Raw genomic sequence first — 25,150 nt, 5'->3', positions numbered from 1 at the left:
CCCGAGATGAGGCCCCGCCCCCGGGCCAGGGGCGTGGCTCGCGGGAGTCCCCGCCCAGTCGTTCCCATTGGCTGAGGCCGCAGAGGGGTGGAGTCAGCGCTCACCAGTCCGGGATCCAGCGGCTCCACCTGGCCGCGGTCCCCGGGCTGAGAGGCCGGGCAGGTGAGGAGCCAACGCCGCGCCCGGGAAGCCCAGTCCCCGGGCCATGGGGGTGCCGGTGAGGCTGCCGTCCGGAGAGCCCTGCCGAGAAGGTGAGAGCCCCCACCCAAGCCGGGCAGGGCGGCCCCGGGGTCCTGGAGAGACCAGATCGCTCTAATTATTTATTCATCAGTCAGTCTGTCCGCTGCCCAGCCAGCTGGTCAAAAAATATATATTTATCGGTGCCCAAAGTATTGCGGGCTCTGTGGGGCAGGTGTGATTTCACTGGGCCCCGGAGGCTGAGTATGTGAGGGGACCTTCGGGATGCTGGGGGAGGACGCTTCTTCTGACTCAGACTGACTTCCAGACTCGGCGGAGGGTGTGCCCCGGGGACCCTGACCAAGCCGAGCTGCGCCCAGCGCGGGCTCCGCGAGTGTCCCACGCCCGAGGGCTCCCGCGCCCTGGCCGCCCCCCAAGGGCGCTGGGCAGGGCAGGGTCGCCCGCGTGTCACCTCTTCCTAGGAGATGAGACGCCTGGCGTCTGACTCGCGGTGCGGTCATTCCTCCGATACTTACAGCGAGAGCAGGACCGGAGAGGAAAAGGGAACCTGGTGGTGGTGGTGGGGGGGGGGGGGTCTTGCAAATTCTTCTCACTGTTTGCTGGGCTGGGATTTATAGATTCTACCTGAGTCTGCGAGATCTCTGGGCGCGGCCCTTTGCCCTTAGCCAGGTGCTCACAGGACAGACAGGCTTTCTTTCTGCAGTTTCAACACAGAAGGCGCGTGTGAGCCCACATAAAAGTAGGCAAGAGGCGGGGAGGAGCGACGGGAAGGGTGTGTATCAACTGAAATTATGGATTTCCTGGCGTCCAGGGGGAAAGCCCATTTCTAATTTGCCTGGTAAGGATGGAAAGACCAAAGGGCGGGCAGTGAGACGTAAGGTAAGAACTGTACCTTTGCAAAGTTGTTGGCAACTCCCTCGGTTTCCTTTCTTGGCTTTTTAAGCTTATTAGTTGATGGGGAAAGTTTAAGTTTATAAAATGAGTGGACTCGTTAAAACCATGCAGGCAAGAAGGAGAAGACACACACACACACACACACACACACACACACACACACCAAGAAAAAAATGCCTAAACAATTCACAAACTATTCCAAGATTGAGACTGGTATCTACAAAGCAGCCAGGTCCAGAATTATTTCCTAGATAGTTAGATAAATGCGCCCTTTTTCTAAATAATTCCTAAACCAGTAAGTCAGACTGTTAACTAACACACCTACTCTAGTTTACTCAAGGCTCTGTAAATATGGAGTGTGTGTGGACTACGCCGCTTGCTTGAACTTCCGGAGTTTTTCTTCTGCTTTGCTCTTGCATTTAGTTCCAACAAAAATATAGTCAAGCCCTCCGCTTAATACCTGTGATTAATAATGGTAGTTAGAGAAAGATGAGAGAAGTTAGAATCTATATTTTCAGCCATGGAAAGAGATCATGTTTTGGCATGCGTCTTCCCAGCCTGAGCCTTTCTTCATCTGTAAAATGGGAAGAATTTTTACAGCTCCAGCTGTGAAGGGTGGATGCAGGTGGATTACAAATGAAACACAATTCAGAACCTGACATGGGGCAAACAAAGGCTCAATTTTCACTTAGACATAGATTCGTTTGTTCAAATAAGTTCATGAGCCAGCCACTGACTTAGGTTGTAGGAGGGATCTGTACAGCAGCCTGATCCTAGACCCCAGGACTAAGTCCCCACTCTTGTGCAGCCTACTGTCTAGATAGCAGATCATATACAAAAAGCTAATTAACTAGAAATGTCATTACAACAGTGGCAAGTGTCACAGATGATGTACCGAGGGGAGGAGAATGTTTAGACTGGGTACTCAAAGCCCTTTAGAGAAAGTGGTGTTCTAGCTGAAGCCAAAATGACAAGGAGTCAATGATGAGGTCTGAGACTCGAGTACCTTAGTTGGACTTCCATGAAGAAAAAGGTAGTTCCATGCTTTGATTTTTTTACTTTTAAAACTATGAGTATTTCAGAAGATCTTCTAATTCAAAATTATCTGAAAAAAATTAAAATCTATGAAAGGCTTTTAAATTTCATTTTTCAATGTCATTGCATGTATGCTATAGGTCTCAGAGTCCAGCAGCCAATAGAGCTTTATTAACACGAAGATTTTACAGTGCGTAAATAGAATATAAGAAATATAGTGGCACCTGTGGAGCCCCAGCCGCCTAAAGATTCTGTGCCGGGGAATGTAAAGGGTTAGGAGGAACCAGAGGACAGAGGACTGGGCTGTCAAAGGGACAAACATGTATGCTCATGTGTGTGAAGAGTTCAGGCCTAGTTTGGGGTTGGGGAAAGGAAGCTGGAGGCGGAGAGGAACTTGGTGGTTTTAATTATTTTTTGTGTTTTTTGGTTTTTCATTTCTTTCTTCTTCTTCTTTTTTTTTTTTTTTTTTTTTTTAAGGAGTGGGCCGTTTTTCTAGATGATAGCCAGACACCAGAGAAAGAATACGTAGGTGGTACTTAGAGAACTGATTCAACTTGTCTTCCTAGCTAGACTATCTTTGGTTTTGAAAGGAGTAAATTAAGGAACTGCAAGCCTTCAAGAACTGGCTTTATTTCTTGTACTGATTTAAATATTTTCCATATTCACATAAAATGAATTGGCTTATCCTTACACATAATTAAATTCTGTGATTTTTTAAGGCAATTATTTCCATTTTACATATCCAGAAACTAAGAGTCAGAGAACTGAATGTGGTTTTATAATTAGTGATCCAATCAAGCTTAAAATCGTTTGGGCCTTTTAATCTCCTGCAGACGTCTGCAATGGACTGAATGGTTTTTGTCCTTCCAAAATTCCTAGGCCAAAGCCCTGATTGCACTGTGATGGTAGATAACCATGTCATATGGGCAGAGCCCTCATGAATGAGATTGCAGGTTGAGTATCCCTTATTAAAAGTGTTTTGGAGCAGAATCATTTTGGATTTTAGATTTTCTTTTTTAAGATTTGGGGAGTATTTACATGTAAACAATGAGATACCTTGTGGATGGAATCCAAATCTAAATAAGAAATTTATGTCTATTTCATGTAAACTTTATTGTCTGACTGTAATTTTATTTAATACTTTAAGTAATTCTGTGCACAAAATGAAGTTTTGTATAATGTGGAATTGTCTACCTATGGCATCACATCAAAGCTTAAAAAATTTCAGATTCTGTAGAACTTTGGGTTTTGGAATGAAGGATGTTTAACCCATAGTGCCTTTATGAGATAGAGGCCGGAGAACTATTTACCTAGCTTATTTTCCAACCTATGAAGACATAGAAGAGAGCTGTCACCAAGAACTCAACAGAGTGCTATAGGCACTCTGATCTCAAAACACCAGCCTCCAAAACTGTAAGAAATAGCTATTTATTGTTTAAACCACCCAGTTAATGGTATTTTGTTATAGGAGACTGAACTAAGACAATGCCCATATCTATTTTACTTTTGGACGCTGTACTATAACATTTAAAATTTTTGAAATTTTACTAGTTATAAATCATGCATATTGAGCCAACCACAGTGGCGCATGCCTGTAATTTAGGAGGCAAAGGCAGGAGGATCACAAGTTCAAGGACGGTTTGGGCAACTTAGCAAGACCCTGCCTCAAAATAAAAAATAAAAAGGGATTAGGATTTAGCTCAGTGGTAGATTACCCCTGAGTTCAATCTCCAGTACCCCTACCACCAATATATATATATATATATATATATATATATATATCTCCTTATCACACACATTTCTTAAAATCTCAAAATCCCACCACATTAACATAATTTTCATACCAGAACAAGCTACATTTTCTGTATAACTATATCTACTTAGCTGATGCACCAATAAAAGATTTCCTTCAGACTTTTCCAAGAAAATTAAAAAGAACAAGTTGTTTTCCCAGCTTCTCAAAGTTTCCTGTGTTCTGACATTTAAAAGTGCTTAAAAGTAATAAAAACTCACCATTAAAGTTATCTAGAGTACAATATAATATTGCTGAGTTTAGTATTTAATATGAACTATACACGATTTTATTAAAAAATTTAATATAAATGCCAGCTTATTGTAATATTATTCCTTAATTTCCTGCATCTTCATTTTAACTTTCTAAATTTCAAGAATATTTTATCTTTGGCTATTTAGAACTTCAGCAATAAGCGGATTGTAAAGTGTGGAAATAGCCACAGTGTGCAGAGGGAATCTGATGGTCAAGTCTTCCTCGTGGGCTTACTTCCCCATTGACTGTGGGCAATTTTTTAGAGATACAGGTTTTTAATTTTTTCTTTTTTGGTATATATATATATATATGTGTGTGTGTGTGTGTGTGTGTGTGTGTGTGTGTGTGTGTGTGTAATATAGTTCTGGGGATTGAACCCAGGGACTTTCTACCGCTGTGCTACATGCCCGGCCCTTTTTATTTTTTATTTCAAAACAGGATCTTACCAAGTTGTTGAGCTGGCCTTGAACATGCAATCCTCTTACCTCAGCTTCCCAAGTACTGAGATTACAGGCCTGTGCTTATTTTTTTTTAATCAACAGTATCCCCTCTGTTTTATTTGTATTAACTTGGGCATCTTACCCTGTCACATCAGAGTTCATAGGTAGATGTATCTAATATGGCATGATATCAGTTTGCTCAAGGTTACCTTTCATTCTGTTCCAAATTTCTCTAAATAATTGTTCACCCTTATTCTGCTCTGAATGTGCTCTCGGTGATTTATATGTCCTATCTGCTTCTTATTCCTGCTTGCTTGTTCTGTCACTAGAACTGTCAGCTCCTTGAGAACAGAGGCCCTTACGCCTGCCCTGCTGCCTACTGCCTCATCAGCTCTTAGAACAGGGCTGGCACAGAGGACGTGTTCAGTAAGAATTGGCTACAAGCTCAACAGGTGAATAGCTAGCATAGCGCTGCATAGTAAGTGTAAGTGTTCAGCGGCTGTTTTGCTGAGCGAATTAATGAACTAAATATATGGATTATACAGTGCTGGGTAAAACACATTATTAAGCTGTAAGAAGTTTGTTTGGGAGTATTCAGTCAGGTGAACTGATGGAAAGTAATTGAAAGTTTCTCTTAGGTTGAAAATGTAGAAAAGGCCTCTCCAAGGAGGTGACTTTATTTCTGTGTGTGTGTGTGTGTGTGTGTGTGTGCACGCGCGCGCATGTGCATGCATGCATGTGTGACCCAGGCAAGCCCTCTACCACTAAGCTATACCCCCAGCCCCAGGAAATGACATTTCAGTGCCAAAAAGCACTATGTAATGGGCTAAGCAATAGCTACTTAAAAAGCTTTAAGGTGGAAAGGAACTTAACCTATAGGAAACAGGCAGTAGGGAATGAGGTTAAACAAAGGAAAACAGGAACTGCAGGCCTTGTAGGCTGTGCCAGGGAATTGGGGACTTTTTATGAATGAGAAAGGAAGCCAATATAGAATGTTGAAAAGAGAAATAACAGATGGGATCTACTTTTCTAAGGCTTATTTCACCTGTCCTAACCCTTGTTACTCATTGACAACATCGCACACCATCTTCTTTCTATCACTCCAGCCAGCCTGGCCGAGTGCAGCTCTTTTAACCTCTCAAACACACTCCTGACCCAAGGTTTTTTCTTTCCCATTCAATCCTGTTTTTAAAATATATTCATTTATAGCCAGGTATGGTAGCTCATGCTTGTAATCCCAGTACTTGGGAGGCTGAGGCAGAGGATCGTGGTTCGTGAACAGCTTCAACTACTTAGTGAGGCCCTCTGCAACTTAATGAGATCTTGTTTCAAAATAAAGAATAAAAAATAGGGCTGGGATATAGCTTGGAGGTAGAATGCCCCTGGTTTCCACCCCCAGTATGTATGTATATGTGTGTAGATAGATAGATCGATCGATAGATAGATAGAGATAGATATGCTGATTTTTACTTTACATGGCAGTCTTTTTTAATTGAAAATAAATGGTATGCATTTAAACTGTGCTTGCTTCCCCCTCCCCCCCCCACACCCCTGTTTTCCTTCCCCCTCCCAACAATGAGTGTCCAGTTTAACCATGCTGTATTCATACTTTTACAGATATTCAGATGTAGCTCCTCCATTAATCAGCCTTCTTCCTCTCCTCTCCTTCCATTCTAACTTTGCTGAGGTTTCCCCTCCATTATCTGAAATCCCTCTGGTATCCCCAATGCTCCCTAGTTTGGGCATATTAGAGGAAACATATGTCCCTTCTCTTTCTGTGCTTGGCTGATCTCACTTCACATAATTGTTCTCCATATGCAAATCAAAACTACACTGAGATTCCATCTAACCCCAATCAGAGTGGCAAGCATAAAGAAATCAAATAACAACAAATGCTGGCGAGGATGTGGGGAAAGAGGAACTCTTTTACACTGTTTGCTGGGAATGCAAACTAGTTCAGCGGCTATGGAGATCAGTGTGGAGATTTCTCAGAAAATTGGGACTAGATCCATGATATGATCCAGCTCTACCACTCCTGGGTATTTTCCAAAGGGGTTGAAATCAGAGAACTACAGTAACAATGAATACCTATGTTCATAGCAGCACAATTCTTAATAGTCAAAAAATGGAACCAACCCAGGTCTCCATCAACAGATGAATGAATTGAAAAATTACAAGAAATACACACAAGTGAATTCTATTCAGCTGTAAAGAAGAACAAAATCATGGCAGTCTTAACATATTATTCAGTTATCTATCCATGTATCTATTTCCCTTACTAAAATTTAAGAGAGCAAGAATTCTTTTTCTTTTTATTGGTGCATTATAGTCATACATCTTAATGGAGTATAAGATGGTAGAGGTATACATGCACACATCACTCAATTAGAGCATAAATTCTATGGTATTTGTTGCTGTATCCTTCACTCATAAAAACTGCCTGACAGCCAGACGTGGTGGCGCACGCTTGTAATCCCTGCGCTTGGGAGGCGGAGACAGGAAGATGGCGCAGGTTTGAAGCCAGACGTGCTGGCTTGAGACCCTGTTTCCAAATTAAAAAATATGAAAAATAGGTCTGGGAGTGTAGCCCGGAGGTAGAAGGGCTTCCAGGAACCCCAGTACGACAAAAAATAAATAAATAAAAAAAAATTAAAACTGCCTGACCGATAGTAGACAATAAATAATTTGAATGAATAAGTAAAAGGTTGGCTGATGCTATTTCAAGGTTGGGTGAGAGGGAGAGTAATGCCAACAGTGAGCAAGTTTTGGAGCATATAAAGCATTAGAGTTGAGATTTTGTTATAATTAGGATGAAAAATTATGGGTGGCATGGGAAAGAGTAAGCAAGGAGTGACATAACCTGATTCACATTGGCTAATGTTTGGGGAATAAACTATAATAGGCATACACAAATTTCATTAACTTTTTTCTATGCCAATAAGAGTAGGCAGGTATGTCATATATTCTTGCCTATGTGCTTACTTACGGTCCAGACGTGGTTCACCTGGGTCTCTGATCCATATGGGGTTGGATCCTTCATGAGGGATGCACTTGTGTCTTCTCCAGGTGTTTCTTTCTGCGTGGGGTTCAGGCAGAAGGAACAGAAGATCTTCAGGGAATTAAAGAGGTGCAAGAGAGTCAACCTAACCATATAAGCGTTTGGAAACCTGTCTCACATCACGTCTCACACTCACTTCTCATTCTCCCAAATGCCAGCCCAACACCAGGGATGGAGATAATCACTGGAGCTAATCAACTTATGAAAAACTTTATTCTGGCTCATAATATGGAGGTTCTAGTCATGGTCAGTGGACCTTGTTGCTTTGGGCATGTGGCAACATTATGGTGGGAGCATATGTCAGAGCAAAACTACTCACCTCATCATGAGAAAAGGAAGGAAGCAAGGAGAGAAGAAGGGAAACAAATGTCAGGGCTGGGGTCTCAGTGTCTTCTTTCAGGGCATGTCTCCAAAGACTTCCCATCAGGCACCAACTCTTAAAGGCCCCACCATCCTCCCAATAGCACCAACCTGGGGACCAGGCCTTCAGCACATGGGCCTTTGAGGGAATTTGACATCCAGATCATAACAGGGGGAGAAGACAAGAGGAAGTGAAAGACTGCAGAAAAATCAAATTATCACAGAAGGAAAGATGGTGAGATGATGATTTCCTCAAACTAGAAATATCTTGCAGTGATTAAAACAAATGTGGTTTAGTGCAATCATAGAATTCCTAGAAGTAACGAGCATTATTCTATTCCATGTACTTAACTGGACAATCTAAATTAATATTCTCTGGGCATATAGTGCTTGAAAAACTATTTTAAAGCATTTCATCTTTGTATAAATAATATGTTTAACTGGCTGTGCTTGCATTTTATATTTATATATTATTTTTAAATAGGAAGAGCACTGGCCTGGGGGTTGAAATACTTAGCCCTGGTTTGGGAAGTTATATGACTGTGACTAGTCACAATCCTAGGATCAGTCTCTTTAAAATGGTTTTTAAATGCCTATGAGTTTAGAACTGGAAGACGGGCATGGCGGCGCACGCCTGTTATCCCAGCATTTGGGAGGTTGAGACAGGAGAATTGCAGTTCACGGACAGCCTCAGCTACTTAGGAGGTCCTTTGCAACTCAGTGAGACCCGGTTTCAAAATAAAGAATAAAAAAGTAGGACTAGGGGTGTATCTTGGAGGTAGAATGCCCCTGGGTTCTATCCTCAGTACCATAAAGAAAAAAAAAAAGAAAAAAAAAAAGGCCATCAGTAACATTTAAGAGCCAACGGGATTGTAAATGACTCTGGGCATGAAGCTAGATTATAATCAAAGCCCCAAATGACAGATGACATCTTCAGAACCACTGGGTCCAGCTTCCTCATTTTAAGAGATAAGGAAACTGAACTTTTCCATGATTATAGATAGGAGAGCTTAAGGTGGGGCAAGGTATATAATCCTATGGAATATCTAACTTTGTTTTTAAACTTTAAAGGTGTGAGTGTAAACTATCACACATGTACATAGGAGATACATATTGATTTGAACTATACAGAATGCTATTTTTGTATGGACCAAATTTTTTCTTTTATCATCAATTTCATATGGTTAAATATAACATAAGAACATTAGCATTACCAAAGGATACATTCTATATGATTACATTTTATGAGATGAAAAAAGAGGCAAAATTATTATTTAAAGATAGAATCAAATATAAGAAATATTTTTAGTGTACTGGTCCAGGGATTCTACCACTGAGCTGTACCCCAGCCATTTTTAATTTTTGTTTTGAAACAAGGTCTCACTAAGTTGCTGAGAGTCTTGTCAAATTGCTGAATCTGGCCCCAAACCTGTGATCCTCTCATCTCCCAGGTACTGGAATTATAGGTAGGTATGTGCCACCACACTGAATAGAAAATTACTTTTTAAAGCAAAGGCATATCTTAAAAAAAAAAAAAAAGCCTGGGTAGTTATGACTGGTGTGCATTGAATTGTTCTTTCTGACAGATATTTTCTAAATATTTTTTACTCAGTATTTTTAACAACATTCAAGAAGTTACACATCCTCCCCTTCTGGCAAGAGTATTAATTGTCATAGTCACTTCAGAGAGCTTTTGACACTGTATTAAAATAAAAAATAATAGACTTTCTCCTTGTATGTTGCTGAAAGTCTGCATTAAACTCCCTGCAGATGTACTTTGCTTGCTCAGATCTTGAGAAGCTAACTCTGATCTGAGAGAGGCTTGCTTCCTTTCCAGCACTCTGAAGTCCAGCCCACACACCCTACTTCCCCCCTCTCCCCTGTGCCCCTCCATACCCACCAACCCACCATGCACTCCCTCCCTCCCTCCCTTCATCATATCTGCCCTTGGCTCTCTCCCTAACATGCTCCCTAAACAGTAAGCAATTTAAGTTCCAAGGTCAGGAAAGAAACACAATTTTTATTATTTTTCCTGCAATAAAACTTACAAAGGTTCACATCTGCCACTTACATTGAGAACCTGGAAATACAACAACGATCATTCACTCTCTTTCATCGCCCTCTGCCCTACGTCTTCTCCAGTGTCCAGAGACATTTTGCCGTGTCAACAGTTTAGAAGGCGTATTGTTTCGCTGGAATGAGATCCACCCACACTGATTTCAGAGATGAAGTTTTGAAATTGTTAACAATGTTGTAAATGATACAGGGCGGTCATGGAATTCACTGGGAAGTCAACTCAGATGTGTTCACAGACATGAATGTAATCAAAATTCTTACTACCAAAAAAAGACTCTCCCTTTTCATTCCTGGGTTGAGATGAGATGAACAGTGGGCAGAAGATCACTAAGGGCTAGCTGGCATGAAAAGTTGCATCAGTTATTATGAAAACTATTTACTTGAATATTCTCCAATATTAAAGACTATCCCTGAAGTTATGTAAGCCTCCTTGGCATGTTTAGAAGTTTTGACTCAGAATATATTCTATATTCTGAAATAAAGTTGGTTCATCATCTTGCATCCCATTTAGATTTATGAATACAATGCACCAATAAATTTTTAAAGTTGGTTCATTTTAAAATTACAGAAATAAATGAAATGTAGTGGTCATGAAAACCTTAAATTTGCCACATGTAATGGTGCACACTTTTAATCCCAGCTACTCAGGAGTCAGAGGCAGGAAGATGACAAATTCAAAACCAGTCTGGGTGACTTAGCAAGACCTTGTCTCAGAAAAAAGGAGAAAAAAAAGAGATATAAGTCAGATCACTTACCTAGCATGTACAGGGCCCTCAGTAACATAAAAAAGTCCCATTTTCCAGACTTGAACCTGATAGTTGTTTCCTAACTGTGGTGAAATTCAGATGATCTTCTGATTCTTGGCCAAGTTCCATTTACAGAGTTTTGTTGCCAAGACACTATTTGGTCAAGGAATCTTTATTGATTTTCATATGCCTTCTTCAGATTTTTAAGATGTAAAATGGATTGTATTTCAAAGAATTCCAAAGTTATACTTGGTGGTTTTCTTTATCCTGTTTGTTTGTTAAGGATAGCTCATAGTTGGAGAATTTTTCTTATCTAAGAGAAAGAAAATGAGAAGACCAAGTATTCAGTCACAATATTACCTTGTTTCTTGCCAATGACATAATTTTGTTCTTTATTGCTGAGTAGAATTCCATTGTGTGTATATCCCATAATTTTTAAATCTCTTCATCGTTGGTAGACACCTAGGTGGTTTCCATAAATAGGCTACTGTAAATTGTGCTGATATAAACATGGATATGCATATATATGCATATATTACTATAATATTCTGACTTCAGTCCCTTTGGAAAAAATATCCAGGAATGGTATAGTGGGACCATATTGTGGATCCATTCTCAATTTTCTGAGAAATCTCCACACTGATCTCAATAGCAGCTGCACTAGTTTGCAACATCCCACCAACAGTGTAGAATTCCTATTTTCCCACATCCTTAGCAGCATTTATTGTTGCTTGACTTCTTTATAATTGCCGTTCTGATTGGGATTAGATGGAATCTCAGTGTAGTTTTGGTTTGCATCTACCTGATTGATAATGATGTTGAACATTTTTTCATGTATTAACCATTTGTATTTCTTTTGTGAAGTGTCTATTCAATTGCCCATTTCTTGAGTTTTTAAAAGGACTTTGTATATTCTATATATTAGTCCACTATCAGATAAATAGCTAGCAAAGATCTTCTTCCATTCTGTAGGCTATATCTTTAGACTCTTGATAGTGTCCTTTGATGAACAGAAACTTTTTAGTTTAACGTCATTCCATTTATTAATTCTTGTTCTAATTTCCTGAGCTTTGAGAATTTCATTGAGGAAGTTTCTACCTGTGCCTATATATTAGCGTGTTGGACCTGTGCTCTCTAGTAACTTCAAAGTCTCTGTTCTAATTTCCAGGAAAGATCCTGCTTTCTGAGAGACAGGCTAGTCATATGAAGGAGTGAAGTGGCTATGGACACTGTCATGAATTGTCCAGCCCTAGTCAAGTCTCAAAAACTACTCATGGCGCCAGCAGGTTACTGTTCTGGTGAAACAAAGTCCTTATTTTTTTTTAACAAATTGCAGAGGGCCTTGCTAAGTTGCTGAAGCTCTGATCTTCCTATCTCAGCCTCCCAAGTACTAAGATTACAAACATGCACCACCACAACCATCCTAAAATATGTTTTATACCATCCTCTCTATCTCTGTTTCTTGCAGAAAGGGGATAAGCATTAACCATCTCCCTTCAGTGCTGACATTTCTCTTTTCCCTTTTTCCAGGCTATGTGCTGTCTCTGGTCTGTTCAAACTCCTCCCAGGCCTGGTGTGAGATCAGAAATGTGTCACAACTGCTGACATTTCCCGTCCGTCACATCAACCTGAATTCCAGCATAAGCAACTGGAGCGTTTCAGCAAATGCAGAAAACAGACACAGTCTTTATGTGGGTTTGGTACTAGCCATAAGTTCCAGTATTTTTATTGGCTCCAGCTTCATCTTGAAAAAAAAGGGCCTCTTACAACTGGCCAACAAAGGCATTACTAGAGCAGGTAAGAAAGGCATGCAGGTATCAAACTCAAGTTTCTAGCTGCAAAAATAATTCCACTCTAAGACCATGATGCTCCAGCCATAACTATTAGCTATTTCTATTTATCTCAGCCTCTGCATTTGCTGGAGCCAGCTGTGTCTCCCAGTCTTTTATCTCCTGCAACAAGTCTTCTTGGGCCACTCTCCCAGTTACCTTCTGTTCTCTTATTCTTGGAATAGTCCAGGTTCTTTTCTACCCTGAGGTCTTCTTCCTGTGCCTGCAGCTGTCTTCTCCCTGCACTTACCTAGCTGACTCATTACCCTGCAGATTTTGGCTTAAATTCTACCAGCCTGGAAAGGCCCTCCTGGAACATCCTCCTGGCCAGGTTTTCCCCACCTGCATCCTCCTATTCCTCTATCATCACACTAAGTTTTCTTGGTTGTTCCCAGAACAATTTGTGCACGTGTTGTTTATTTACTTGTTGTCAGCAGGTTTGCTTATTTATTGATAGTGGATTCACAAGAGCAGGAACTTTCCTTCACACATTGTTTGGCACCCAATAAATATTTGTAAATTAATGATTGCATAACAATAGAATTAGGCCACCATTTAGAGTGACATTTCAAGTGCTTAGTAAGCTCGACCTGATTACCCTTCATGAGCCATGCATTTTCTACTTTTTTTTTTTATCAAGTATATGCCATTAAAAAATAAATACTTTTTCTAAGGTCCATCTGGAAAAATAAAGTACTACAAATTATGCAAACGATTTTCTGAAAGCAGAGTATTGAGAAGAGATTTGTACCATCAGAAAATAAAACACATCATATTGTTATATAATTTAGTACTGGTATTAAAATGCATAAAATAATAAAGATTATTGAAAATTTATAGATGGACCCACGTACATATAACATTTTAATACATTATTTTTTAAGTGGCTTCTCAGACCAGTGGGAAAAATAATTATTCTGTTAAAAGTGTTGAGATGATTGGAAAAAAGTAGAGGAAAAAATGTGAGTTCTACTTTATACCATTCAGGGAAAAAAAAATTCTAGGTAGTTTAGGGTTACATTTAAAATTAATTTTTTTGAAGACTTCCGGGAAGATGGCAACCGAGAAAAGCGGGGCTTAAGAGTCCCGCTAACAACCAATCTCCATTACCACAAAAAGAGCGCCTTTCATAGCCAGAAAACACCATCACAAGAAAAACAAAAAAAAAAACCACCAGGCTCCAGAGAGAAAGCGGACTGAGAACAGAGCTCAGGGCCACAGAGGAGACACACGCGCCCGAGGACGCGGCAGCAGCGCCATACTGCCGGCGGCAGCGGCGAACTCAGCGGACGGCTACAGCAAGCCGAGGTGAGCCGATGCGGAACAGCCAGGCGGGATCTTTCGGCGCAGACAGCATTTAAATCTCCCAGTGGCTGAGCTCAGCACACGCTGCAGGGATTCAGAGTGGAAATCAAAACCAGAGAAGAAAAAATACGCCAGCCTCATGGCCGAGGGCGTGGCAGAGGCGCCATATTGCCACCGGCGGCGCCAGCAGCAGTGAATTCACCGAGTCCAGTACAGCTACATCTGCGTACTAAAGAACAGTGAGTCAAATTGCGGGCCACAGAGGAGAAATCGCAGTATTGGGCCTCCTGGGACTTGACCCAGTGAGGGAGTGGTGGTGGCAGAGATATCACACCATAGGAGAACGTGCAACCTGGCACCCCCCATAGTCTAAAGCAGCCTCTATCGACTCACTGGGTCGGAGACTCTGTGATACAACCCAGTAAAGGAGTAGTGGGGTCTGAGATAATACAGACTCGAGATCCAGAGCACCTTAAGTGAAGCCATAGTGACCCAAGGGAAGAACCCAGAGAAGGCACAAACCTCCGAAATCATGGGAAAGAGGAATAACACTGGAGTAATGAATGTGCACAACCCCACAACATCAGAACCTGATAAAACAGAAAATCAGAGATTTCTAGAAGATCAAATCAGGAAAATAACTGTAGAAATAATAGAGGTGCTTCGAAAAGAACTCAGAGAGAGCCAAAAAGAGATAAAGGATGCAATTAATGAAGTAAAGGCCTCAATTCAAAGCACAAACAACTGATTAGAACACATGGAGAACAGAATCTCACTCTTAGAAGATGAGCAATCCAAAAATGAATGCATAGTTTCTAATCTAGAAAAAAATATCCAACAGCAGGAATCTGACATTGAAGAAATATGGGCCCATCTTAAGAGAGCTAACCTAAGAATAATTGGAATAGAGGAGGGAAAAGAAAGTGATACCAAAGGGATCAACAATCTCTTCAAGGAAGTAATAGCAGAAAATTTTCCAGACATAGAGCAAGAGGTTGATACACAGATCCAGGAAACTTATAGAACTCCCTTTAGACAGGATCGGAGAAGAGGATCCCCACGCCATATAATTGTCAAAATGACCAATGTGGAAGCCAAGCAGAGAATCTTAAAGGCAACAAAAACAAAGGGCCAACTGACATTCAGAGGCAAACCAATTAGAATCACTCCAGACTTCCCAAACCAAGTCATGAGAGCCAGAAGGGCTTGGAGTAACATATTCCAAACTCTGAAAGAAAACAACTTCCAGCCAAAAATTTCCTATCCAGCAAAACTTTCTATCAAATTAGATGGAGAAATAAGAAGCTTCCATGACAAACAGAAACTGAAGGAATTTATGTCTTCAAAACCAGCGCTAGAGAAAATACTCAAAGAGATTAACTACAAAGAAGAAATAGGTAACACTCACCAGAACCAGAGAAACAAGAGTTTCCATCCAACAGACAACTAAGATTGGTTATCTGTGGAGATTCATTATTTATGTTAGTCTTTTACCTATCTCTAAGTTGTATTGTTTGCCTTTATTGTTGTTAATTTTTAGGATTTCTAGTTGGAATATTAATATACCTTCAGATATAGCATTTGGAAATATTTTATCCAATTCTATTAGTAACTTTTAACTCTGTTTACATTGTCTTTGGATATACAATATTTTCTTTTATTTTTTAGGGAGTTTGTATATTCTTCTGTTGCCTGTGCCATTGAAATCATATCCAAGAAATCACTGCCAATTTCAATGTTGTGAGGTTTTATGACCCAGATTTTCTCCTAAAAGTTTATAGTCTTAAGATTTATATTTAGGTCTTTTATCTAGTTTGAGTTAATACTTGTATATGGGATTAGGTAAAGGTCCAATTTTATTCTTTTCCATGTAATTATTATTTTTCAACAATATTTAGTTAAAAGATTATTATTTCCACCACCAAATGTTCATGGAAACCTTGTCAAAAATAACTTGACAATATAGGGAAGAATTTAGCTCTAGGCTTGTATTTAACTCCAATGGTCTATATATCTGCCTTTAGAACAGTACTACACTGTTTCAATTATTGTAGCTTTATATGGTTTGAAATCAGAAAATATATATCTGCTAGCTTTGTTCTTTTTCAAGATCGTTTTGGGTATCTAGAATTCATATTCCATATTAGGATAGATTTTTTTCTGAAAAATAAATATATAAATATATGATAGTTTCACCTAAAAAAACAGAAAAAAATATGCTCTAGTAAGAAAGAAAGCAAAAAGAAATATTGAAATGCTATCTTTAAATCATCAAACGCTTGGTATCAGACAAATGAAACTGTTATGTGAGATTATCATTTTTAATTTTGGATAAAATGCTATAATACTAGATGTCAACTACTAAGCCAAGCATGGGAAGGAGAGATGGGGAGAGAATGGGGTGGGGATCGGGTGGGGGCTGACTGGGCGATGTGTGCATGTATGTCTACAGAAGTTTGTATCCCACTATGATGTATGAATACAGTGCACCAATAAAATAAAATTTAAAAAAAAAATAAAATAAAATAAAATTAATTTTTTAAAAAATCAAAATAATTCCCTTATTAGTGAATAATCTATTCTATATCAAAAAAGAATTATTTAGATTAGCCAAGAAAAAATTACTCAGTATCACTCAGTCTCTCAGTCTGTCTGTCTGTCTCTTTTTTTATTTTTTATTTTTTATTTTTTTGGTGGTACTGGGGATGGAACCCCGGGGCCTTCTACCTCTGGGCTACATTCCCAGACCTTTTTTTTTTTTTGGAAAAAGCGAGGCCGGCTTCAAACCTGTATGAACCTCTGGTCTCAGCCTCCCAAGCAGGGGGATTACAAGCGTGTGCCACCACGCCCTGTGTATTCTTTATTTTTTGAAACAGGGTCTCACTGAGTTGCAAAGGGCCTCACTAAGTAGCTGAGTCTGTCTGTGAACCACGATTCTCCTGTCTCAACCTCCCAAATGCTGGGATTACAAGCATGTACCACCACACCCAGCTTCTCTTTCTCTTTCTGAAAATACTTTAAGTGAAACTAAATATAAAGAATCACTGCAATCAACAAGACAATTAATCACCTAGCAGAAAATAGGCAGCACACATAAACAAGGAACTCACAAAATTAGAAATGCAAATAAAAACAGGAGAAACATGAATGGTCAGTAAACACAGATTACTGTTATTTCACTAGTTCCCAAAGACTATTAACTATGCAATAAAGTTCAATATTGTAAGTTGATTTTAATTTTCTCATTGCAAATTACATAAGGAGACAATCCTAACTACTTTGCAAGATAATCTTTAGAGGTTTCATGTCCTGTTTAGTTTAATTATAACAAAATCATCTTGGTCAAATTCAGGCAATTAGGTATATTAAAATTGAGAAAATTCCGCATAAACATATAACAGTGCCTTCAGGTCACAGGTTATAGTAGTGGGATGATAAATATAATTATTTTAGGAGTGATCTTTGTTTTTTTCAGTAGACTAGACAGAAACTCAATTTCATCATTCCAAAGTAAAGAGTAGATAGTCCACTTTCTGATAATGGTAGTCCATTATTCTTTTATGGACTGATCCAAACTCTCAAAAGCTTTCACACCAGCCATCTTCTTCCCTTAAAAGCCCTCATTAGGTACAAGTACATTTACAATTTAAGGTTTTTTGTTTGTACTTTTAATTATGGCTAAGAGTATTCAGAGTTTATAATATTCAACATTCACAACTCAAACTGACATAAATACAGTGAACCTGATGATTAAATAAAATTTTCTATAAGTTAAAAATCATGAACCAGGCATGGTGGCACACACTTGTAATCCCAGTATTTAGGAAGCTGAGACAGGAAGATCATGGTTCAAGGACAGCCTCAACTACTTAGGCCCTTTGCAGCTCAGTGAGACCCTGTTTCAAAATAAAGAATAAAAAAATCAGGCTAGAGGTATAGCTCGGAGGTAGAATGCCCCTGGGTTTTATCCCCAGTACTGAAATGTTGGAATTATAAGCGTGCACCACCACGCCCAGCTTTTCTTTCTCTTTCTGAAAATACTTTAAGTGAAACTTAATTCTATAGAAATCAAGGATGGCGTTATAGAAAGTTTCTAGTTCTTTCCTGATAGACTTTCGACTCTTCTTCCTCTATTTGAAACTTATTTTTTATTTTTGGTATTTTCCTAGGACAAGGTGGACATTCTTACCTCAAGGAATGGATATGGTGGGCAGGATTACTGTCAAGTAAGTTATTTTTGTTTTTTGATTCTTCCCCCCTTTGGAAAACAGGCTCTGATTTATTTGTAAGAAAAAGCTGGATCTCCGCATTTACCAGAGAAAAATTCAGTGGCAACCTACAACATAAAAGTCACTTTCATTTCTTGCCCAAAACAAAACTATTTACAAAAAATAAACATAAGCCAGGTAACCATATACATCAGTATATGACCAGTGCTGTTTACATTAAAAATGTTGCATTTCCTAAGTCAAGAAATGACATACCATCATGCATTTCACATAAGAATATATACTAAATTATTTTTTTATTATTTCCTGCCTCCAACCCCCATGTTCTCAATACTGTCCTAGAATACAAGAAGAAAGTTAGCATTTGAAATATAATATTTTCTCACAGACTTTTCATATTTTCTTCCCCATAAGAATTGAGAAAAATGTTTTCTCCTCCCATATTTTTTCTGGATCCTAACTTGAATCTGTGGCTATCTTAGTTGTATATTTCTCAAGAATAAGTACATTTTCCTTGCAGGGATCAAACAAAGATAAAATAAGAGATTCTCTGGTTGTCGATACTAGAAAAAATGGGAGAAGATGAAAGTTGTTGGCACAAGCCCTCCTCCCTGTTGCTGTCAGGAGTAAAGGAGACTTTGGGAGCTATAAAAGCACTAACCACTCATGCGATGTCCACAGGAAGATAGCTTCATCTCCCTTTTACCTCCTGTCAGCTTTGCTAAATCCCAAGTCTGAAACTTTCAAAGAAAGAACGTCGTACATTGCAGTTTCCTGCCGCTCATAAATTGTTTTCTCTGTAGCCAAAAGTCTTAAAAGTGTCCTTGTATTTTCCAAAGCCAAGTGACCATATTACTGTCTTTGTAAGATCCTGTTTAAGAAGAAACTTGGGTCCCTTTTCCTTTATAAGTGAAAGAATCTAAAAAGAATGATGAATACAGTTACTTAAGTTCATGTAGCCCTTTCAAGTTTTTAGGGTACCCACATCCATTCTTTACTTTATTTGAATAGTTAACAATGACTATACCGGGAAGATTCTAGAACATATTTGAGTGATTCTCTTTTTCATTTGTATCTCTCACCCTGTACTTATACTTTAAAATAAAAGTACCAGGACATATACACATACAATTTGATTATTGCTATGTAAAAAAGCTCGTGCTTGCCAAAGGTGTCAATACTATACTGTCAGTACTTAGCAACTTAGCAAGACTTTGTTCGTGGTGGCGCACACTTGTAATCCCAGCATTTGTGAGGCTGAGACAGGAGGATTGTGGTTCAAGGACAGCCTCAGCTACTCGGTGAGGCCCTTTGCAACTCAGTGAGCCCCTGTTTCAAAATAAAGAATAAAAAATAGGGCTGGGGGTGTAGCTCGGAGGTATAATGCCCCTGGGTTTCATCCCCAGTACTGCAAAAAATAAAAATAAATAAAAATAATAAAATCTAAAAGGATTATGGGTGTGGCTTGGAGGTAGAACTCCTCTGGGTTCAATCTCTAATACAAAACAAAACACTTGTACTAGTATCTAGTGACAAACATGGTACTTTAATTATGAAGTCAGTGTTTTCCTAGAATTCTGTCCATAAAGATTTAAAATATAAACAATTTGAAGTGATCAAAGAAAGCTTAATATTCTTAGAAAATTGCCATGGATTTTTGTTTGTTTGTTTTGTTTCCTGAGATAATGGTTCTGTTCTCTAGGTTCAGTTTTGTTTTATGGTGTTTTCTTGATGCTGGGTACCCTTGGAGATTGGTGCAGGGGAGGGGAGGGGAAGAGATTAAAACATACTCACTTGTGTTTGTTTGCTTTGGCTTTTTTCTAATCTCTGTACAATGAGCGTTTGCTTGGTGTAGCTAGCCAGCATGAAATACTACACTCTCTGGGCAAGTGTCCAATAGTGATTCCTGAGAATCGTTTGGCTCTGATACAAGAGCCCAGCTCTTAGAGCCTCACTCTAGAGGTCATTTGCATCATACTCCCTTGTAGAAATCTAGAGTTCCTTAGAGAAGGAAAGGATTGCAGTCCAGAGTGTGTCCCCAGGACTTCACACCGCTACTTGGATCTTCCTGGGCTGCTGAGAGACTGTGACTTGCTCAAAGATCATCTGTACTTCAGAGCTGGCTGATGGGGCCTGTGGTAGGGATTTCTTGGCTATCCCCTGCCTAGATCCCAGGTCTCCATAAAGCCTTCTGATTTTACCAGTTGCTTTGTTAATTTGCTGTTATTGTTAATTTGCAACAAGTAGGTATTCTTAAGCCAAGGGAATAATTCTCTACTTACTCCAAAACTGCCTCTACTAGATTTCATCAGAGTGATCAAATACATTTTCAATGTTGAAGTAAATAAGATCTCTATTGAAAGCCATTTAAAATGCGTATTCATCTGCCACCATTAGTTGAGTTTATATCAGCAGGTAATTGAAGCTTATCTGTATCCCTTAATGCCAATCCTCACCCACCCTCCATTTAAAAAAACGGTTAAATCATACGCTCTACTTAGATCTTTTAGTGTCTTTGAGATAAAAGCGACTGCTTTGCCAGAGTCCATTGTTTTCCTCTTCTAATAAATTCTTCTTGTGTGTTAATGCTTCTGTTTGCTTTCCAGTGGGAGCTGGAGAGGCTGCAAACTTTGCAGCCTATGCATTTGCACCCGCAACCTTGGTCACCCCTCTGGGTGCTCTGAGCGTACTCGTAAGGTAGGTGAGCTCAAAGGAGATTGTCTTCTTATACCAAGCTGCACTGAATACCATGAAACGCTTAATTCATAAGAAACAGATTGCTAAATATATCTAATAACAAAAGAAGGTGCCATCCTGGGCTCTGAAAGCATAGATCTAAAATTATTTCTGGGACCCCAAAGAAGCTTTGGACAAGTCCATTAATTTTAGTTTCCTCAGTTGTAAAATGGAGATTAAAAAATATTGTTTTTAGGGATGAGGGATGTAACTCGGAGTAGAACACATGTGTAGCATATAAAAGGCCCTGAATTTGATCCCTAGCACTGCAAATACAAACAAAACACAAAACAAAAAATTTTGACCCCCCTAAAATCACAAAAATAACTTGAGAATACTGCAAAAATAGCAGTAGGACTAGAAATAGACTATCCTATTTTTCTTATTTAGAAAACCAATGACAAAGGTGAGCTTGGCTTCCTGCTAATGCAAAACGATTGCAGGTTATATTTGTGATGAGTTAGTGAAGTCTTTAAGGGTTGTTTTTTTTTTTTTAATCTTTAATTTTAATAAATTACCAGAGCCCTTTTAATCCTTATTCTGTTTTCAGTGGTTAATGTCTGTAGTTATCGAAGGACTTTAAAAAACATAGTGTTATACCAGCTCTTGGGAGGCTGAGGCAGGAGAATCGCACAGGTTCAAAGCCAACCTCAGGTACTTAGTGAGGCTCTCAGCAACTTAGTGAGACCCTATTTTTAAATAAAGTATAAAATAGGTCTTAGAGTATAGCCCGGAGGTAGAAAGCCTCTGGGTTCCACCCCCAGTACCACACACACACACACACACACACACGCATAGTATTTGGGCTAAATTTCAACACTAGAATCCTTGTACTATCTTCTAGGTATTTGTGTTTGGAGATACCATAATTTCTTTTAGTACAGAAAACAGTAATGATATTTCTATTTCATATTATATGAATCAGATTTTTCTGAGTTGATTTATATACATGCATTTTTTGTGTGTGGCACCAGGGACATTCTACCTCCAAGATTACCACCAGTCTTTTTTATTTTTTTATTTTCAAACGGGGCCTTGTTAGGTTGCTGAGACTGGTCTTGAGCCTGAGATCCTCCTATCTCAGCCTCCCAAGTACTGGGATAACAGGTGTGTGCCACCACACCTGGCTTGAACTGGTCTGTATTAAGATTACAAAACGAAACCCAGGCGTGGTGGCACACACTTGTAATCCTAGCATTTGGGAGGCTGAGACAGTAGGATTGCGGTTCGCGGGCAGCCTCAGCTACTTAGTGAGGCCCTCTACAACTCAGTGAGACCTGGTTTCAAAATAAAGAATAAAAAAAAATATGACTAAGGGTGTATCTCAGAGGTGGAATGCCCCTGGGCTCCATCCCCGGTACCACACACACACACACACACAAAAGAAAGATTACAAAATAAATGTGTTCATTGCACCTGTGAATACTCATTCATTTTGCAACTCAACTTCCATTTTGTTGTCTGTTTCCATTCATTATCAATCTCTACTAGAAATTTTGCTACTGGACCTACCCACTCTCTTCCACTTCTTTATAAGATTATTGCAATAATTAAATGATTTAAAGCACATAGAACACTTGTCTGTGAAATGAATCGCTAGCAATAGTAGTTTGCACCAAGACTTCAGTCCCACCGGTTACCACGGGAAGGCACCGGAATTGCTCCGTCTTAGGGGCAGATGAGCGCCATTGACTTCATCTGTGGAAATGCCAGGCATCAGAGGAAAGAGGCTGCCATGCAGACCCCACCCCCAGGCCTGCTGGTGGAGCCACAGGATGGCTCACTCTGGTGTGCTTGGAAGTATAGCCGGGAGCTTTCTGAAGTCAAGGTACAACAGTGAAAGCATTGAGAGCTCTGGACAGGTGAAAGTATCCAGGCAGTAGCAGGTAGTAAGAAGTATTTTTAAAAATATTTTGACATTCTGTATGGTGTTACTGGCATGTGCTAGCTTACATGCCAGATTTGAGCAGAGTAATTCTTCATATATATATATTCTAAATGTGCAGGTTGAACATCATTAATCCAACAATACAAAATATTCCAAAATTTGAAACTTATGTCACAAATGGAAAATTCCACACCTTACCTCATGTGATGGGTTGCTGTAAAAACACAAGCACACCAATAAGATTACTTGCAATTGCCTTTAGGCTCTGCATATAATATATGAAACATGAACTAATATCATACTTAGGCCCTCTTACCCAGATTATCTCATTTTGTATATGTCAATATTTGAAAATATGAAAAAAGCTAAAATCCAAAATTATTCTGGTATCAGATATTTTAGGTAAGGGATGGTCAGTTTGTACCATGTCAGTAAGATGTAGAGGAGCTTTGATTTTGCTTGTTTTATAGGAGAAGATGGGCCAATTGAAAATGAATTGATCAGGATAGAAGTATAGAATGTCTCTGATAGCTTTTCAGATATAAATGCCATGAGAAGAGTTGATTGACCATAATTTCTGAGTTTAAAACTAATTCTTGTTTTCTGGTGTTTCATAGTGTATTTGAGCCAGCCCATTGGGGTACAGAGCGGCAAATACCACATCATGACTTCTGAACTGCTACAGAATCGATAGGCAATTCAGTCATAGTGATTTAACTTTTGTCTCTCCCAACAGTGCAATACTGTCTTCCTATTTCTTAAATGAGCACTTGAACATTCATGGGAAGATGGGCTGCATATTAAGTATATTGGGGTCAACTGTGATGGTCATCCATGCCCCACAAGAAGAGGAAGTCACTTCTTTACACGAAATGGAAATGAAATTGAGAGATCCAGGTCAGTAAAAGAAACACTCAAATTCTTCTCTTCTTTTCCTCCTCATGAAATTATATTTGCAATAATATTCTAATAGGCTTCCTCTACACCTTGTGGGTTATAAGACACAATAAGTTTTTCTCATTGAAGTCTTTTATGATAGAGACTCTCATAGGGACAAATTTGTAAGTACTATTAAATAAGTTGTAATGTTAAATAAAAAGCAAGTCTTCTGAAAAGGAGACAAAATTTATTTTATGATTCCCCTTTACGCAATGAAAGGGAAAGATGGAAAACTCAAATTTTTGTCACTTTCCCCTTAAAATAAAAATAAAGGATAATACCTGCCCTACTTCATAGTGTTGCTGGCAAGATTCAAATAATATATTTATGAAAATTCTTTCTAAAATAGTGAGAACTAGGCAAGAGAATATTGCTGCTTTTAATTTAAGCTTACTTTTGTGTCTAAAAACAGCCATGCTTTTAAATTCATAGCTAACAAGATTTCAGGAAGACATGATCCTCGCAGCCTTTTTGGAAATCTAATTCTTTTCTCTTCCTAACAGGATTCATTTTCTTTGCTATGATTGTGACTGTGATCGCCTTGGTGCTGATTTTGATTGTGGCTCCCAGGAAAGGACAGACCAACATACTGGTCTACATTTCAGTCTGTTCTTTGATTGGAGCATTTTCAGTTTCTTCCGTCAAGGGCCTGGGGATCGCCATTAAGGAACTTCTAGAATGGAAGCCAGTTTATAAGAATCCACTGGTCTTTGTTCTCCTGGTTGTACTTGTGCTGTCAGTAGCCACACAGATTAACTATCTCAACAAAGCACTGGACACTTTCAATACCTCTCTTGTGACCCCCATTTATTACGTGTTCTTCACATCCATGGTGTTGACTTGCTCCGCCATCTTATTCAAAGAGTGGTACGGCATGAAGGTCGAAGACATCATCGGGACCCTGGGTGGGTTCCTTATCATCATCAATGGGATCTTCCTTCTACATGCTTTCAAAAATACTGACATTACCTGGAGTGACCTGGCATCCTCGACTAAAAAACAAGTCTTCTCTCCAAATGGCAATGAGAACAATTATGTTTTGCTAGAGAACGTAGAAAGTTTATCCCAAGGATATGATGATGACGTTACCTTGTTTAGCAAGACTGATGACAAAGTTTCTGTAAATCCTGACCTGTAACCAATAAACACTTGTAGAGGATAAAGAAGATTTATTCTCTGAAGGAATTCTGGGAAAGTTAGCATTTTTAAAGTTCCAACTAAGACTTTAGATGTGAGGCAAACTTTGAATAAAATAAAAAGACTTTGGCTTTGGCCAGCAAATTTGAAAATCAAGTTCTGATAGTCCTCCTGAAAACTTCATCTTTTCAAACTTCATCTATGCAACCTTTGAAATATCCCTAAGCATAAAA

The 25,150-nt window shown here is 39.2% G+C and overlaps 1 protein-coding gene across 1 annotated transcript; it reads left to right on the top strand.

Annotated features, from left to right (window-relative positions):
* Window positions 1-205: 205 nt before the first annotated feature.
* Window positions 206-24,918, top strand: NIPAL1 (NIPA like domain containing 1; the record flags this gene model as incomplete). Its single annotated transcript, XM_080697249.1, has 6 exons — window positions 206-251; window positions 12,385-12,651; window positions 18,158-18,214; window positions 20,824-20,914; window positions 23,578-23,738; window positions 24,284-24,918. The coding sequence occupies 6 exons, from the start codon at window positions 206-208 to the stop codon at window positions 24,916-24,918; spliced, it is 1,257 nt and encodes a 418-aa protein (XP_080553375.1).
* Between the last annotated feature and the right edge of the window lie 232 nt (window positions 24,919-25,150).

This window comes from Muscardinus avellanarius (assembly GCF_963383645.1).
Source record: "Muscardinus avellanarius genome assembly, chromosome: 6".
Classification (NCBI taxonomy): Eukaryota; Metazoa; Chordata; class Mammalia; order Rodentia; family Gliridae; genus Muscardinus; species Muscardinus avellanarius.
The sequence above is the reverse complement of the archived record's forward strand: the minus strand, read 5'-3'. Positions and strand labels throughout refer to the sequence as shown.